Source organism: Polypterus senegalus, chromosome 3 (assembly GCF_016835505.1).
Source record: "Polypterus senegalus isolate Bchr_013 chromosome 3, ASM1683550v1, whole genome shotgun sequence".
Classification (NCBI taxonomy): domain Eukaryota; kingdom Metazoa; phylum Chordata; class Cladistia; order Polypteriformes; family Polypteridae; genus Polypterus; species Polypterus senegalus.
The window spans coordinates 232,552,654-232,572,422 of record NC_053156.1 but is presented as its reverse complement, the minus strand read 5'-3'; the positions used below and the strand labels follow the sequence as shown (position 1 = coordinate 232,572,422).

The 19,769-nt window shown below is 34.5% G+C and overlaps 1 protein-coding gene across 10 annotated transcripts in view; it reads right to left on the bottom strand.

The window, feature by feature from the left end:
- Positions 1–19,769, bottom strand: part of LOC120525970 (neuron navigator 1-like) — a 365,228-nt gene that overhangs the window by 17,143 nt on the left and 328,316 nt on the right. For 5 of the 10 annotated variants that reach the window (XM_039748733.1, XM_039748732.1, XM_039748734.1 and 2 more), the window contains 10 exons: positions 14,724–14,894; positions 13,003–13,055; positions 12,624–12,647; positions 12,426–12,503; positions 9,928–10,014; positions 8,878–8,989; positions 7,909–8,030; positions 2,696–2,877; positions 1,869–2,031; positions 732–927 (listed from right to left, as the gene is read on the bottom strand). In XM_039748733.1, the coding sequence (XP_039604667.1) occupies positions 732–927; positions 1,869–2,031; positions 2,696–2,877; positions 7,909–8,030; positions 8,878–8,989; positions 9,928–10,014; positions 12,426–12,503; positions 12,624–12,647; positions 13,003–13,055; positions 14,724–14,894 (1,188 nt within the window). The remainder of the gene's footprint in view (positions 1–731; positions 928–1,868; positions 2,032–2,695; positions 2,878–7,908; positions 8,031–8,877; positions 8,990–9,927; positions 10,015–12,425; positions 12,504–12,623; positions 12,648–13,002; positions 13,056–14,723; positions 14,895–19,769) is intronic. The other 5 variants (XM_039748735.1, XM_039748740.1, XM_039748737.1 and 2 more) reach the window with 3 other exon arrangements.

Here is a 19,769-nt window from a genome sequence, read left to right as displayed (position 1 = left end):
ACAATAACCTACAACAAACTTAAATTTCACATACTCTACTATGTGTTCAGCCAGTCAGACACTGACCTGGCAGCAGTCACAAGGGTTTGTTAAATATTATGTAGTAAATAAAAAGAAAAAATGTGCACAACAAAAGTTTACAGGTCCTTGTACAGTGAAAAAAGCATGCAAGAGGAAATTGTATTTGTGCATATGCACCAGGCTGTGTGATCTCTTTAATCTGAGAATGTGACTTTGAATATTGTTGTGTTTGGCAACTGCTTTTGTATGTAAAGCTAAATGAAAAAGAAAATCATGTCGGCTTTGAAAAGTATCAAGTACAACCAAGCTAATTGGTTAGCTTCTGTATTTCATTTCATGTTTCAGGTAGCTGATATTGATACATGCTACTAAATATCGGCAATCCTTATGTTCACAATGAAACCACATACATTCTATGAGTTCTTATAAATCAAAGTAGTCAAACCTTTTAATACTGGGGAAAAGGTAAATATAGACACTATTTTTCCATCCCATCACTCAGTGTGTAAAGCACATGTACATTATGATCCATTAAATAATTGTCCTTTATACACAGTAAGTAAAGGTACCTTAACAGACACAAATGGAGTAAGAAGGCCTCCTAGTAATCCTATAAATAATTGCCACTCTGTCATTTTACATACAATGAACTACCACTGGTACACAACACCCACATAATATATTAGATATTATAGCCATATATTTCTAACCTGTATCTGTACAATCATTGAGACTGAGGCTGAAGGACTGCGTGAGTGGCAGGGACATAGATTGCCAGGGTGATGGAGTTAACAGTGTAGTCAAACCCTGTGGCTGTGACAGTGAAGAAGTGGAGGCAAGGCTAGGAACCAAACTTGTCCCGGTCTTAAGCTGGTCATTTTCAGCTTTCAGGTTTTCTACAGTCATCTGTACAAAGAAATAGTGGTGTTAAATTAAAATGAATTTAATAATTATAAATTAAACTATAATAAATTCCATAATAATAAGAAAATTTACATAATGCTAACTGCAACACTAACAATGTAGAAGCACTTTAAAATGCTATTAAGTTTTCATATTAATGACTTTATCACACAATTCACGTTTGAGTTCATATATTTATAGATAATATGTATGAGAAAAATATTCTGTTTACAATAAGAAAAAATACTTAAAATTAAATAGAAAGAGCGCCCACAAAATGTTAGAAACTACAAGACATTTAACAATGCATTCAACTATCAGAAACTGTTGAAATTGTGCTAATATTAAAGGATAAACATTCAGATACTTTACAAGTTTATTCAAGAATATCACATATTTTATTTAGTAGCAAGTATAAAGCTAAACCACAACATTGAACACCTCACTGTAATTTTGAGATTCCGGAGAAAACTGGAATATATTTACATGCCGTTTCAAATGTGTGAAAGTTTAAATGGTTCTATTACACTATATATTTTTATATTTTATATACTTTTCCACTATCTCTCAGGATAGGCTGTGTTTGTGTAAATGAGTTTTAGTAAGGGAGAAGAAAACAAATGAAGAACTTAGAAGAAGGCCTACAGTGGAGACAGTAAGTTAAGTGGTATAAAAATACTAACTGGAGTGAAAGACAGAAAATGACTGGATGAATCAGTAAACACTATAATTGGTAAGAAAAGGATAAAGTCAAAATGGAGGCTGAAGATGTTGATTGTTGGTAGACAACAAAATACTTTGTCTTCCCTCTAAGATGCCCAAGATCACAAAAAAACAGAGAAAATAATAGCCAACCTGGTTAAACAAGGAGGCCATTAAACATTTTGTTTTATTTACATTTAAAGCAATTACTTTTCACAAGGTTCTACTAGTGCATGCTTTACCTGCATGTTATTCATTGCTTCCTGTAGTTGCTCTAGCTGATGGGCAGAGTTCAGTGCCTCTAGTCGGATATCAGTTAGCTTCATTTCTTTTTCCCAAAGTTCTGAACGTAGCTCAGAAACCACCTTTTCCTCATTTTCTGGTTCCTCCTTTACCTCAGGGATCCTAAACAAACAAAAAGCCATTCAGAACTTCTTATGTCATTTTAACCTTGTATTTCCACTTGTCTTGTTGGATGTTAGAAACTACACAGCTTATTATTACTTTAATATATCAGAAGTTATTGCATTTGGAAATAACTTTCAAGGCATCAGTGGAGATGTAATGTAGCATTAGAGTGACCTTGTCAAATGTTTTACAAGAAAGTCCCTAAGCTTGTAAATAATAGTGAAAATCAATATTCTTTATGTATAGCGCATAGAGGAAAATCCACATGAGGAGAATGTGAACTCCATGCCGACTACAGCCTGTTTTGGTATTTAATTCAAGATACCTGGATCAGTGAGGCAGCAGCACTGATCACTGTGTCACCTGGCATTTTTTTTATGGTGGAGTCAACTTTGATTGTTACATATACAACTGTTTACTTTGTAAGCTGATAAAGCATTTACATTATTTTATAATTATTTTTAAACAAATTATGCTTAATGTCATAACAATGAAACTACTTGCACGGTGGAAGATCAAGGCTAAAACAAATTCTTTTTCAGCTGTAATAAATTTTTTTAAATGTGAAATAGGCTAGTCGCTGCTCTTCCAAGAAGACTCAGCTCTCCTTCCAACTCTTATTCAAGACTGAGCTACTTCTATCAATATCAGTTACACGTACACAGAGGATGCAGGGGACAAAGGTGGTTTAAGGGGTGGATTGATGTCATTCCCTTCATGAGTCAGCTTTGGAGAAGAAGGTGCAGAAGAGTCTGGCGTCGCAATTTCCTCAATATCAGAATATGATGATGCTGATTTTGGGCCCTTCTTTATGCTGAATGCTTTGTTAAAGGAACTTCGCAACTGTGGAGGCGAGAAAAAAAAAATCAGTAAGGATTTTTTCTATAAGTCAAAGTGATATTAACTTCAGGATGATGTTAGACATTGTACAAGGGTTAAAGACAGGAGAGGGCGGGGGAAAAGGTTTTATGGACCCAAAGGGAAAGGTTGCATGAATCCCAAGTCTGATTGTCCACATCAGAATCATCATTTAACTACAGACATATTAAAAAAAATGTTGGAGTTAAACCACAAAAAACATACTTAGTCAAGACTTAAATATATCTGGTGCATACCACTTTCAATAGCATTAAAACAAATTTTGTACTAAAAAAGAAAATGTTAAAGTCTAGCTTTGCTATCTGTCCAAGACAGGCTGAAACTTAAGTAATCAACATAGACCTCAGCATTAATGTTTGTAGTTCAGGGAAGGTTTTAGAAAACAAATCTATAAACAGAAAAAGAGCCTGTCACACTGCTTTAATAGTCTTATCAAAGATTTGGTGCAAAGACATGAATTAGAGAGAGAACAGACTTCAATGTTTTTTTTTGCAGCCATTAATTCTATTCTAAATAATAATTAGCTAGCAGTACTTTGCTTTATGTTAATAATTATATCTTCACTGTAGAGTCACTTTGTGAGCATTAACTTTAAATGTTCTCTTAACATAAATATTACTACTATCACCAATTTAAATAATATAATTTTTTTTTCATTGAAAAGACAATCTGTCTAGTCATTACTACCTAAAATAGGATTTGACTCTGCATCTATTTATTGCTGTCATATCAGATGTCTACCAAGTAGACTCTGCATATGAGAAACATATTATATTTAAGAGGTGTGACAAATAAACAGTCAACCAACAATGCTATTTAAAAGTGCTGAAAAGATTACAAAAGTCTGTTTGAAGGAAAAGTTCTGGGTAGTGGCCTGAGAGATGGGACGTCCATTATGACAATGTCCCATGCTATGATGTGCTCAGTGTTTGCGACTTCCAGGCTATGAAACCAATAACCAAATTGGATCATCCATTCTATTTACCTAACTTAGCCCCTTAGTCTGGCTGTTCCCAAAGGTAAAAACTGCCATGAAATGATGAAGATTTTCAAACATTTCTGACATTCAGTGTAATATGTCAAAGAAACTCAAGAGTATTCCAGAAACAGGTTTCCAGATATGTTTCCAGCAATTGCAGAGTCACCTAACTAAATGCATAGGTGTGGAAGGAGATTACTTTAAAGGTGACAATAGCTGCTAGTGCACAAATATGCACACACTTTTTTCCAGAGGTTTGTTCAAGGAAATAAATTTATCACACTGCTTGTATATACTGTATAATGTAAACAAATGTCAAGAGAGTTTACTTTGATCATTGAATAACTGTTTGTTTTTAGATGTTAGAGCATCCTATGTAATATAAATTAATAATAAAAACATAATGAGAGACCGGAGTGATTGACTTTCTGCACTACATACTGTGTTAGACTGGGTAATCAGCCAGCTGTCTCTGAGACAGGAATGACCTTGTTAATGTGCCTGCAGGTACCCTTCTATAGCTGTGCGCTGTCACTGTGAAAAAAACGAATCTGAGCTTCTGCTGTTAGTGTCAGTTTTTCGTTTGTGCACTCTTATAACAAACCACGTTAAAGCCTAGAATTGCACTTATAAGAAACAGTTAAGAATTATAAAACCAGAATTATGTTGTTTACATAGTCATAAAAAGCAGAATAGAAAAACTGATAATTTCTCCACAACTTATACAACTGGAATCTGAAAGAAGAGCTCCACCGATGTATGAGGTTCAGTTTAATGTAGAATGCTGACACCACATTTCAATTGTATTACCAATATTTTACATGAAGAGGGTTTATGTATGATTAAATCTCAAAAAGAAGAATAGCCTTAAGTCAGCGTTGAATTTAAAATCTTGGAAATCTGCAACAAAATATCACACTGAACATGTAACTGATGATCTGGTGTTGCATATGTAAATGACTAACGGTGCAGTAAAACACCCCACAAATAACAGTATAAATATACTTGAAACAGTAGTTCCTTTGGCAGGTAACTTCTACAAATTAATTTTAATATCACCATTGTTGACTGAAATTACCAATCTAATCACGACTGAGGGGTATTTTACTAAATGATGAAGACTCTTGAAATGTCTATGTATGACTCTTGCCACAGGCTAAAGGGAAGTTGGGTTTAAGAGAGAGAGAGAAAGAGAGAGAAAGAAAGTGAGAGAGATACTCACCTCAAACACCTGCAAAAAAAGATCGGGGAGGCATGAAGTGGAAAAGATTAGAGTCATACTTGTTATTCCTTGTGGGATGTTTACACAAAAACACATACAAGGTAGAAAATGGTGACACAGCAGATTCCAAAATTTAAACTTGTGTACTTTAACCTAAGGACAAGACTAATGAAGATGAACTATAAATTAATTTTTATAAAAACTACCAGCAAAATGTTAAACTGACTATACAGTAGCTAAAGAAAATAATCCTGGATATTTAATTTATGTACACACTACAGAGAAATATAACCAAAAATTATATTACACAATTATGTAAATGACACCATAAAACAACCACAGCAACACCATCACAATGTGTGTCATCCAAAGCACCAATGGTTTTAGGAACCAAATAAAATAATGAAAATTCCGTACAAAAAACAAGCTGTCAGGCAAAAGTTCCATGAAACACATTTTTTTATGTTGTAGTGACTTACTACAACTGATTTCACTGGCAGCTGTCATGTGGGATTGCCAATAACAAGAAAAAATCTGAATGAAATGTCAATTTTGGGAGATGCGCAGAAAGTCATGGAAAACACACTAGTTCTTGGCAGACTGTGTAAAAGTGGTCTGAGCCTGCTTTAATGCAATATCTAGTACACAATTAAAAATCACATAAAACAGAAATACAATTAGATTTTGACTGCTGGTATGCCATACAGCATATCCATTACAGGCATATGAGAGACTACTAGCAGTCTAGTTCATGAGAATCTGTTCAGGTTTACATGAAGCTACTGTATTATTTAATCACTGATGTGATAGTCCACTTACAATAAATCACCCAGATTAAAATACTGCCGTGGGTACAGAGTACCCTTATTACAAGCCATGGTTTCATCCATGCAACCATCCATTCTTTGGTTCTGCATGCAAGGCCTGCATTTATCTGTGTCAATCCATCTCTCCCTTTCTCTTTCCCTGCCTGCATGGATTTAATTTAAGTGTGATAAAATAACTGTTAAATTCAAATTCACTGAAAAAAATTAACAGTACAATCCAAAACAAATGTTTTTTAGGCTGTACTAACTGATTTATTGATCCCTAACTGTAAAAATTATACACCCCTCTCTAAGTCTTACTAGTCAACGCATTTTAAACCCCTTTCATTACACCCCTGTTCTCCAAAGTTGATCAACTGTCTAACCATGAATGCAAGGTCAGGCCAGGCCAAAAAGAACATATTTACAGCATGCTTTACTTATACACAATCATTTCCACTAGCGGAATACAGTAGTAATAGGTAAATAGGATTTTCATTTGAATATTACCATTAGGGAAAACACAGGGTCCCCCTAGTGATTGCAAATCAAGCCAGCCCAGAGATATAAATATTTTGTTATTATATCATATTGGAAAATCAATATTTATTGAATTACTTTCAGAAGCCACTTACTAGAGTGTGGGCAGCTAACCTCTATCCTGGCAGAACTAAACACAAGGTACGAATTAAAATATAACTTGTCTTTTGAAGGGAAGTCATACCCACTCACATATGCATAAGACCAACTCAGAGTTGCTAATTAATCTAAAATATCAATCTTCTGGGCATGTAAAAAAACTAGAGTAACTGAAAAATAATTTTACAATTTTACACATTGTACATGAATACAAAGCTTTGGAGAACATGTAAAACTCAGATTAGTGACCAGATTGGGAACCTGAGGCAACTTTTGTTAACGTAACACCTGAAGATCTTTATGTATTTTACATCATTATTAAACCTACATGAGTGGATAAATATTCATATTAAAGGAAACATTTACTGTATATGATAATAAAACTTAAAATAAACTTTTTTTGTCATTCATTATAGTTGTTAGTCAGTATAGTTGTTGATACTTTAAGAGGTCCACCTAAATCTTTAGGTCTCCTTTACTTCCAGAACCAAAGCACACTCATAACTTGAGATTTTAGAAAAGAGCAGTCAGCAACAGCTCAGTAAAGAATGGAACTTGCTGCTTCAGTGTCAGCTTGGTGCATTTTAGAATTTGAGTGCATAAAAATAATATTTCATAGTAGATTATACAGGTAGTCCACTTTCAAACACACATTGACCATTTATTTTAATAAGCAAGCTTTGAATTCACTACCTTGCCTAAAATTCCCACTTTTACTTTATTAAATTGCAATGTAATTTCAAAACACCAGTTCCTGTATAATTAACTACAGGAAGCTTAGTTGTTTGCTGTTATAACATATACATATTAATAGCTATATATAACTATTAAAAGTAGAATTTTTATGCCACAAATACTGACAGTTACCCTTGCAACATTCTAATTACACTATAAATAAATAAATGAAATGACAATAGTTCAATAAAACACAACAGATCTTCAGTTGATACAACACTGATTCACAAACTGTGCATGTGAGAAAAAATCTTCAAAAAGAGAGTAAAAATAAACAAAAATAATCAACACTTCATCATTGTAGGCTAGTTTCCATAGAAATACAATTGAGAGCAGGAGATCACAGATTCACACACACTACTAGGTCTTACTCCTTTCCTGTTCCAAATAAAGCTCATACAGTAAATTTCATATCATGATTGATAAAATTACTCACAGCACTTTCACTAAAGTTCCATGCATTCTTTTAAAGTAAATAGTTGTTTTTATAAATATTTAACTATCATAAGATGAAAACAATAAAAAAAAAAAAAAAAACTTAAACGATGTCCAAAGCCTGTTGTGACCCAGGGCACTGATTTGGCTAGAGCCACTGTAGATGGTTTTACACCTACCCAACTTTTCTTCTTTTTTTTCTTGGCATCAGCATCTTTACAGCTACCAATACTTGAGTGGCTTGTGATGCTATTCAGGCTGGATATACTGTCTGATGAATTTTGCCGTTTTATACGCAGCTCTGTGAAAAGTTGACAAAAGAGGTTGAAAATGAGAAAAGAGAAGAAAAATAACTAAAAGAAAAGTCTCTTTTTTAATTTGCTATTGGGCTCAATGTAATTTGATTATATGTACTTTTAACTGTACTTTCTATGGGTCTCTGTACATTTATAATACTTTGCTTCTGATTTTGAAATGGATAAATATATTTGAAAGTTAACCTTTGAGCTTCATTGTTCACATAACAACACATAAATTACTTGTCCTTTTTCTCTGCAAACTTATATATTTGTCTTTGTTATAACTGTTGTTTTATTAGGGAAAATAATGTCTGAAACTATATTTACAATGACTACTATTTTATTAGGGATACATGCTTCTGAAGAGATGTTTTACTATATTTACAGTGTATGTAAAAATGCAGTGATCAGGTTCAACCATTGTCAAAGCCTTAGTGACTAAAACAACTTTTTGGTTTATTGGTTCCAGGTCTTTAGTTGACAAGTCTATAGCTATAGATTTATTCTGCCGAGAGGTAAATATCTAGGTATAATCAAAATCAAAAGAGATTATATTTTACTGGCACTGTTAAAAGATATGGTCATGTACTACTCATGTACATGGACTAAACCTAATTTCTTGCTGAGTCCTTGTGTTCCCTCCCTCAGATTTCAATCTGGAGCTAAGGATACTTAAAATATGAAAATATTTCAAATAAATAATGTAATTTACAAGCCTGCTTAAACTAATTATAACTAAAGTTATTACCATTAAAAATGAAAGCAAGAGCTAGTATGTAAAAGTTCTAAACTTGTAGAATTCAATATATTTATATTTATATAGTACTGTAGGAGTAACTCAAAAAATACCTTTAGGTGTAGTATCAGGGTTATTCAGGGCTCCTTGAATTACTGCTTGAGCCTCTAGATTTTTTGCCTTTAGTATTTCAATGGTCTCCCGTAAATCATTTAACTCACTGTCCTGAAAAAAAAAATGCACAAATAAAATACTGGAAAATATCTGATCTGCGAATGATGAAACACATGTTGAAAACATGTTTTTTTGCAAAGAATATATTTATGAGTGAAGAGTGTCCTTATTGGGTACTTGGTTAAAGAAAAGTACTTTAAACCTTCATGCTGTTGCACTGTGTTTCATACATGGCATTGATGTTTATACATGCATTTTTATTCTATAATGATGAAAATGCTTTTAACTTTAAATTTTATGGTTATGATGCTGCAAAGTGTTTCAATATGATTTCAATAAAGATCATCATCCATTCTTTTTTTAGCCAAAAGTGGAACATAACACTGCCTAGGGAATATGAGGGTAAACCGATTTCTTTCTGAAGTCATACCATGACCTAATTAATTGTATAAACTTTGAGGTAGTTGCCTGAGCAATGTCTGGGATGCTGTCTGCTTGGCAGTCAGCTAAGATCCCTGTAACATGTTGTCAATGTTTTTTTTGAGTACCTGACTGACTGCAAAGGCATCAAAAAAAAAAAAAAGAAAGAAAAGAATATAAGTGATTGTCAAACAGAAAGGAGAAAACATTAGGTGTGGGCCAACCTTAACAGTATGATATTAGTTATACATTAGTTGCCCTGGAAGTAAAATGTCCATAGCACAGTGTGGTGGTTTTCTTGAAGAAATTAAAAATATAAATATTGATCATCAAACGATACAGTGGATAATTGGTGGTAATAGTAATCATATCATATGTAAAGAAAATAATTGAGTATGATATAAAACACCTTTAAATAAAATGTACTGATTATTCAGTTTTCTTAGTATGTAATCCATAACAGTGTTAGAACCATTCAACGTCTGCAAACTGTACTGTGAAGATAGCTGAAGCTGTGGTTTACTGACAAAATGTGTTTTTTTAGTAAAAGGATTAGATCTGGCTCTTACCTTCTGTTCTGCACTGGCAGACAAACTCTGGAGTCGTGATGTCATATTGACTAGACTTTGCTCAAATGCAGCTACTAAGTTAGCCTGCTTGAAAGAGCATAAGAATAATTCAAACAAGAGTCTAACTGCTCATGGCTTTTTTAAAATCCATTATATTCACATTTGCTTTCAAGTATCTGCATATTTAAACATTTGCTTTTGTATGTTGCCCTGGATTAAGACATTTGCTAAATTAATAAATAAACAAACAAATAAAAAACAAATACTGTCTTTTAAAAGGCACTGGCTATGAAGCTAAAAATGCACAATTTTCTATGGGAAACATTTTAATTAACAGTTTACTGTCTATACAATGACTCCGTTCTATGTCTAATATTTTATTTCATCTTATCTCTACTAAGAAATTAACTCAAGAATTCCAGGCAGCTATTCTGTTATAACAAAGTAACTTTTTTCCTGAGCTCACGAACTGAGCCAATTTACAGAATTTGCTTTATCTATCTATCTATCTATCTATCTATCGAAACATTACTGAGATAATGGGGGTGCTAAGCATTATTCACTGTTACTGGTTTATTAACTGTAAACTTTAAATTTAAATAACAAAATCTTTGTGAGCAATATGTTAAATTTTCATTAATAACAAAGATTACTTCTTCTCTGAAGTGCTTCTGCATAATATAAAAACTGAATTTCCACTTTATTAGTTACACTTCATTAATAAAAAGTTGGTATTTCATCTTCCATTTGCCCTTAGAAAACTCAGAATTCATTGGGTCTGGACACACTAAAGAGGAAGAGAAAAAATTACAACTCTAGTGTGAAAATATGATGTAGTGGGTCTCCCTCTCTGAATTTCATTCCACTAACACCACAGCTGCTCAGATGAGTGGTGACATGGTGATAGAGAAGGCCACTGCATTAAGGTGAATTAACTGTCACATTCCATGAATCATTCCAGATCTATCCATTTAGTATGAAACATTACCTTACTGAAAGACTCCTTTACAAATAGGTACACCACTATACTCACCTGTCAAAATTGCAAACATCTGCCTGAAATTCTCAGCAAGATGAAATGTATTCTGTTGTTTTACTGACCAGAGTGGAACTTGGTGGGATCACAGACTGCCATACCCCATCTACGACAATGTGCTGTAAGTTGTGGATTACACTATGTCCCTTTTGTTACCACTGTTGTAAAACCAACTTTGTAAAAGTCAGCTGCTGGTGGCTCATTTTTGATACACTAGTAATGTTGAAAATCCACAGACTACTTATAAATTTGGCACCCACTCCCAGGCTATATTTAAAACCCATAAATATTTAGTCTTGCCCCAAAGGACTGAAATAACATACAGTTTATTGGAACTTGATTAGCTGCTTTAAAATATTGCCCTCATTTATGTAGACTGTTACAGATTAAACACTTCATTAAATGAAAAAAAAAAAACTGCCTGAACACTTAAATATTCCGCATGACAGGTTCTGATTGTATAATCAACTGTTATCTTAGTAGCAATCCAAGCCTATAAGAGATCTACCTTTATAAACACCTTGTCCTGAACAATTTCATTACTACAGAACATATTACAAAGATCAAGAATTTGAGTATGTTTTGGATTTAAAATAAAGAATTTCATCAGTTAGAATTCTACTAATTTTATTTTCACATACAAACATTCTATGAAAATAAAAATTAAAAATAAAATTACTAACAAGCCAGGAATTAATTCATCTACTTGACTCTCGCCTATCAACTCACTCATCTAATTACCACCATGCTTCTTGCTTACTTTACTTTTTCCAAAAAATTGTCAGTCATATGCAAAAGTTTACGAAGAAATGGTTTTGAAATATTAGAGAATGGATCAAACCCATACTTTATAAATATTCATGTACAACAGAGTAATAGTTATTATTGCATGCCACTTGACTGGAACAATACACACTGCTGTGCTATGCTGAGGAAAAAATGCTTTTAAGATATTCACAGATACCACTGTGTATTAAGATTAAATTTATTTTTTATATTGTAACACAAATAGAAATCTCCAAGTCACTGCACACTCTTAAAAGAATTTCTTCCACATACTATCAACAATACTTTGAGATCTATGCAGATGCAAATTAAAGTAACACCTCTTCCACCCAGAAGGCCACTGATAAGGTAAATTATTTGATTACTTGCAATATTAGATATATTCAGCATCAGTTTTTACTTGCTAAAACAAATTTTCCCAAGACATCCTGAGTTAAAACAGGACTTAAAGTCAAGAAAGGAAGCACATTTTAATTACTGTATTTTTGGTTTTCGTATGTAGTATTACTTCAAATATACTGTATTTTGTCAGGTTTAGCATCATGAGCATGAAAAATCTACTTCAGATTCTTGGAATCTCTAAGCTTCCAGTTAAAATGTAGCTGCAGCAACAATTTACTGTAGGCTCTATTCTCTGACTATAATGTGTCCTACCATAATATTTGGTTCTACTCACATTGGCTGAAAGCTGATTTGTCAAGCTGGCCACCTTTTCTTGTGAAGATTCCAGTTCCCTTCTCAATTTACGGATTTGCTTTACACATAGGATGAAAGTTAAAACAGATCAAAGTAAAGTTTTTCAAATTCAGATGTTATCTTGTTTTTAATCACAAATGCCACAAATACAACACCTATGATGTAATATCTTACTTACCTCTCCCTGCATCCTTTCCTCAGCCTGAGAAAGCAGGAATGAGAAAAGAAAGTAGAAGCATGTAGGCTCTGCACAAACATTGTGCCCCACCCCCAACCCAGACCTAATTATCCCCCCACCCCGTCCCAATAAAAGAATGAAAAATGTCTGTCTGCGAACAGCAGTTTCTGCACATGGAAGACTTGATTTAATCATTACGCTTTAGGCAGCATTTTAATGCTGTTCACTTAATTGTGCAGATAGGAAACCAGGATGTATTAAAAAGATATTGGAAATTATAAGAACAAGACTATTCTGGTCTGGTCTAATGGTCTGGCCATTGACATAAAATCCATCACCAAAGATTAATCTGCCAAAAAAAATTATTGGTTGTACTTACCGAGGAATAGTTTGAAGAAGCACTGGATGCCAAGGACAGAACAGAGCCATGGACTTTGAAAGACAATAAGAGAAAAGGCAATACTTTAGTTTATGTGTAGATAAGAAAATTACAAAAGTTCTGCTAAAACATTATTTACCTCAGTGCATTTATTCGAATTCCATTTATTTTGTATTTCTAAGAAGTACAGGTAACTGACAAAGCAGAGCAAACACTCCGAGTAAATGAAGGATAAAAATTACAGTGATTCAATGTCCGATTAAGGCTATTCACATAGATGCTTAATTTGTCAGATGTGTACATGTTGGATTACAATTCTAGTAAATTTGTTTTATATACTGTATTCATAGATGGATACAAAACACCAAGTATTGACAGTGTGTTGTAAGCCATTGTTACACTGTGTATGTACAGTCATTCCCCAACTTTTCATCTAGTAGTGGACAAATCCTATTAATGAGCCCAGACCCTACTTGGCAGTTTTATCTATTGCATTATAGCCTTCATACAATACCTAAAACAGTGTTTCGCAGAAAATTTAGGCAACCTTTTGTGTTTTTCAAATAGTTTCTTTGAATGTAAGTACAGTAATTGAAATGTAATTAACAGTAGTATAAGAGATAATGTGTTACACTGACAGCACATATGAAGAACTGAGGAAGCATTTCATTAAAATTTGCAAACTGTGCCAGCACCTAAAATAAAAGGTCACACACTAAACAATAATTTATTGCATTGTGGTAGTGACAAAAAGTGTCTTTACAGAACTATTTTCACAAAATTAATTTCATAAAGGGAATGTGAAAGAGATAAATATCTAAGCAGAGACAAGTGGTGCTTTAGGTCAGCATTTGGTTACCTTCATGCATGCTTGAGACAAGTAAGTAGACTTGCATCATCTTGAGTAACTAACATGAATAGAGACCTGAGGGTTCAAATTATTGTGACCATAACTATGGAATGGGCTGTATGGATTGGTGGTTAATTGGGGCATATAATTTAGCAAATTCATAAACATGTTGTATAGGTACACCTGGTGAAAGTTGTGTCTTTAGACTGAAAGCTCTTTAACTTACGAACAAGATAAAGTTATACAAGTTAACTGCAAATTGTTTTGAACAGGAACTGTAAACATAAAAAAATCTACTGGAAAGCCTCTAATCCACATTGAAACATTACATCTAATGTGTACAGGTGGATATTCAGAATTATTTGTTTACAAAATACATGCAGGCAATTCAGAAAAATTATACCTCCATGCCAACCCTACTTAATCCAATTCTGAGTCACAGAAGCTGAAATCTATTACAGAAGTACTGGATGCAAATTAGAACCGAGCCCTGAACAGGATGGCAATTCACCACTCATGCACATATTGACACTTACTAACTCTAGGCAAGTTTACAGTTGCTAATTAACTTAACATGCACTTTTTTTGGATGACAAAGGGAAAACTGGGGCACATAGATTTCAAACTCCAAATAGACATTACCCAAGCTCTGATTAGAACCTAGTATTCCATTGCAATGAGAGAACAGCACTAACCACTGTGCCAGTGTGACATGCCAGGAAAATATTTTTATAATCTGATGTGATAAAACCATTAATAAATGTTACTCCTGTTTAGTTTAATACAATTTTCGTGAAGAGATTATTCTGTGATCTCAATGTAAAGGCATACATAATGCCTATGTTTGACACAAGTTTTTAAAAAATCTCACCATCATCAGCAGGATCCCGGAAGGAGCCAGAACGAATCATACCCTTGGATCGATCCGCAAGGGACAGAGTGCTTCCCATTTGAGACCCACCATACAGTTCAAATGCTGCATCATGGGTAGGAATGCTGTTTGAGCGTGTCATTCGAGGAGTTGTTGTTCCCGTAGGACTCACTGGCAATAAAAAAGAAATGATTTAGTTATAAAGAAACAAAAAAAATTCGAAAGCAAACTATGTTTTTACTTTTAAAGACATAGCATGGGATAAATTGGTATATTTTACCCAAGAGGCAATTTCCAATCTACAACTTTTACTTAGTATCATCATATATATTTTGTGTATTATTTTCAGACTCTTCAAAAATACTGCATCTTTAGAATGGGACTAAAAGCAAGTACAGTATAATAGATTCATGCTACATAAGAATTTCTTACATTAAAGTGCAGATTTTTGTTAGATGCCCTAATGGTGTGCTACAAGATCTGTGACTGCCTCTGATGTGAAGAATTGAAACAACAACTTCCTAACTTTGCAAAACAGAATCAGAAAACTTTATTAATCCCGAAGGAAATTACTTATGTTACAACTTAACAACAGACAAGGGACATGTTACACTAAGAGCAAGTATAAAGTAATCATGCAAATATAAATAAAGTATAATGAATGTATCAAACTAGAGTGCAGAGTGTTGCACCTTAAGTTAATTATTGCACATTCTGAGAACAAATGAGGTTATTTTCATGTGAAGAGAAGACAATTTATTGCACAAGAACAGATAGTATGTTGCACATTTCAAGTACTTGAAAAAATGCACCTGGATATCCAATAAAGAAAGAGGGTAATAGCTTAAAGTATGGGTGAGTGACCGGAAAAGGAGTTATAGAGTCTGATGGCTGTGGGGAGGAAGGATTTCCTGTGACGTTCAGTGAAGCACTTGATGCTAGCCAGTCTACTGCTGAAAATGCTCCTCTGTCCAACCACAACACTATGAAGTGGGTGATTAGCATTTTCAATAACAGACCAAAGCCTAGACAACATTCTCTGATCTGCCACAGTTTCCAAGCTGTCCAGTCTCTCTTCTACCACAGAGAAAGCCTTCTGAATTAGTTTGTTTAGTCTCCTGATGTCTGCCACTTCATGCTGCTCCCCCAGCATGCCACAGAGAAGAAAAAGGCACTGGCAACCACACTGTTATATAACATCCGCAACATAGTGCTGTTGACACTAAAAGATCTGAGCTTGCGTAGGAAATACAGTCTACTTTGACCCTTCTTGTATATGGCCAGCGAGTTCCTGGACCAGTCTAGCTTATTGCTCATATGCACCCCTAGATACTTGTATTCCTCAACTATCTCCACCTCCATACCCTTAATAGACAGGGGAGTGGCTGGAGATCGCAATCTTCTTAAATCAACTACCAGTTCTTTAGTTTTACTAGTGTTAATCTGCAGCTGATTCAGCTCACACCAGTCAACCAAATTGTCCACTACCTTACTGTATTCCGTCTATTCTCCATGTCTGATACTACCAACTACTGCAGAGTCATCAGAGAATTTCTGCAGATGGCAGCCCTCTGTGTTGTAACTAAAATCTGTAGTGTACAGGGTGAAGAGGAATGGTGATAAAACTATCCCTTGTGGAACACCAGTGCCACACAGCACGATATCAGACACAGAGCCCTGCAGTCGCACAAACTGTGGCCTTCCGTCAGATAGTCCATTATCCACAAAACTAAGGGAGCATCCACCTGCATTTCCAATATCTTAATCCCCAGTCTGGCTGGCTGGATGGTGTTAAAGGCACATGAAAAATCAAAGAACATAATCCTGAGAGTTCCTCCTGGCTTGTCTAGGTGACTGTAGGCACAGTGCAGCAGGTAGGTGATTGCATCTTCAACTCTAATCCTTGCCTGGTAGGCAAACTGGAGAGGGTCCAGTGCTGACTTAACCTGGGGGTGAAGTATTTCCAGGACTAGTCTCTCAAAGACTTTCATGATGTGTGCGGTGAGCGCCACTGGCCAGTAATCAGAAGGGGCACTAGGATGTTTAAGTATATATATAAAAATCTATGTTTACTCTTTAGACGTGATGATAACCGCACAAAATACAAATGGGCACAAGCTAGCAATAACCTTCAAGTAAGCATTAGCCGTGCAATGAAATGATGGTATGAGACTGACTCGTTTTATTGTTTGAAGTTGCGGCACAAGGTACAGCCGGAATGTCATTTTTGTTTTTCTGTGCGAATGCCTTGAACTTTTTTCTTCCATGTAAAAGATGGAAATGCCTTGTAAATAGTAAAAAATCTTACTATTGTACTATTTAAATCATAGGGTCAAATGAGTATTCTTTCTTACCAAGGGGGAGGGCTCCTTTAAAGATTCTTTTGGATTAAAGCTCCAGGGGTGAATTTTCATGAAAGTATTCAGCAAACACGGTCACCGGTGAATATCCAGGACAATACTTAATATCCCACAATATCCAGGACAATATTTTACATGTCATTCAGATTTTCCTTGATCTATAATCACTCTGAAACTGTTAACAAAAATATCTGCAGCACCATTACAATGGAATTACATTATCTAACAGATTATCTATAGGGATGTCCTTTGTACTTGCATAAAGACTTATATTGCCTAACTGGGGATCTCCTAATCCACATCTTGTAACTCAATGAAAATATTATATTATCTGAAATAGGAAAAATGTAAACTTTACTTCCAAGGAACGATGCAAGAATTTTTTCGAATCTGGCAATTAATGTTATGAAATGCAGTAGCTTGCTAGGTCTTTGCTTGAAGCTGGGCCTTTTTTGTCATATATATGGGCAGGGATAGTGGTATGTGTGTTTTGTTTTTTAGTTTAATGGATTTTTCTCAATGTTTTATTTGTCAACTTTTGGGAACACAATGGCTGTACCACTGTATTGCTTATGTGCGAGTATCTATGACTGAATTATATGTGTATCTCTGACTGAATTGTTTTTTTCTCCTATATAAAAAAAAGATTTAAAATTTATTTAACTAATGTAATGATCAACTATTTTAACAAATTATCATCTTTCCTGATAGCATGTGCTTTGTGAAACTTCCAAATATGCCAATACTCTAACAAGCACAAAAGACAGGCACTATAGGATGTGATCCATTACTTCCACCCCATTCACATTAACTGTTAATTAGAACATTAAAAATACAGAACTTTAAGAACAAGGTAGTACCTTACTCAACTCTCTGATACTATGATCTGAGTGAATAACAGCCAGGGCATTAAATTGCTCCCTTTATTTAGAACAGTTTGTTATTAAAGACAGTGTTTAAGGAATTGATAAATATAAAACTAACTTTATTTTACACCTTCGAATATTACTTGTCAGTTTTCAAAATTAATATGTAATGTATTTGAATAGTCTGCTCTTTCGTTTTACTACAATAAATATCTGCCTGTGTGTGAGGAACTGGGTGTGCTGGGAGTTACTGGGGAGTGTCGGAAGACTGCATCTGAAATGGTCTCCTGATTTTAAAGCTTTTTTTAATCTTAGGTTTCTTCCACCTCTAAAGCAAACCATACAGTATTTTTCTCCTAGACTGCTTGAATTTGATGGTTACAAGTGTGCTTAAGAAACTAATACTTTCTATATGAATTGTTTGACCTATGTAAGTACGCTGACAGTTAACTTCAGGCTAGAAGGGCAGGTGGACACTTACTAACTTAAGCAATATGCATTTAACCCAATAAAGAGAAACCATAGTGCCACTTGTAAATTTTGAACAAAACTTTTGCCATGGTCCATAGCACAATCAGCAGATTTAGGTCACTGTGATCTGTGTGGGTAGTTTACATGACATAAAATAGCTTGGACTAGGACTCATGTCAGTTCACTGCTAGGGGAAAAATTTCCACGTTTCCAGCATTTCTTTAACTATAAGGTAGAAAATGCATGCTTGTCCATATTTGAGACAAGGATGCAATTATTTACACAGATGTTAAACTACAGTTATTTGAATGGCCCAAAACTAATAAACCGCAGACTGTGGTTCACTATTGCATGGACCACAAAGCAAGTGACAGAGTATGTTCCTATGGCAATTATATCAATCACATTTAAGGGATACATTTCAACATTTTTAAAGCTGATGTTACACTGCCTATAAAAAAATTGGAAGTTTCCACATTTAATTGTTATACAACATTGAATCATACTGGATTGAATTTGACTTTTCTAACATTGATTAACACAAAAAAGACGATTTAATGTCAAATTGAAATAGATCTCTGCAAAGTGGTCTAAATTAATTACAAATAGAAAACACAAAATAATTGATAGCATAAGTATTCATCTCCTTTAAGTCAATATTTAGTAGATGCGTCTTTGATCATCTGGCCACTGCAATTTTCCCCATTCTTCTTTACAAAACTGCTCCAGCTTTGTCAGCCTAAAATTCTCAATTGGATTGAGATCTGGACCTTGACTTGGCCACACCAAATTGTTATTTTAAGCCATTCCTGTGTTGCTTTAGCTTTATATTTGGGATCGTTGTCTTGCTGGAAAACAAAATTTTATTCCAAGTTGCATCTTTTTTGCAGACTGCATCAGATTTTCCTCCAGGACTCCTGTATTTGTCTGCATTCATGTTACCTTCTACCCTCACATGCCACTCCGATCCTGCTGCAGAGAAGCATCCCGACAGCATGATGCTGCCACTACCATGCTCTATTGTAGCAATAGTGTGTTTTTGATAATGTGCAATGTTGGGCTAATGCCAAACATGGAGTTTAGCATGATGGCCAAAAAAGCTCAATTTTGGTCCCTTTTTCCAGTTGACTTCATGGTCTCCCATATGACTTCTTGTAAACTCTATCTGAGAGATCATATGTGTTGTTGTTTTTCTTTTTTTTTTTTAAACAGTAGCTTTCTCTTTACCACTCTCTAATGAATCTGTGACTGATGGCACACCTGGGCACCTTGTGTGCACAGTCTTTCCAATGTCATCCTCTGTAGCTTGTAACTTGTTTAGAGATACCACATGTCTGTTGATGGCCCCC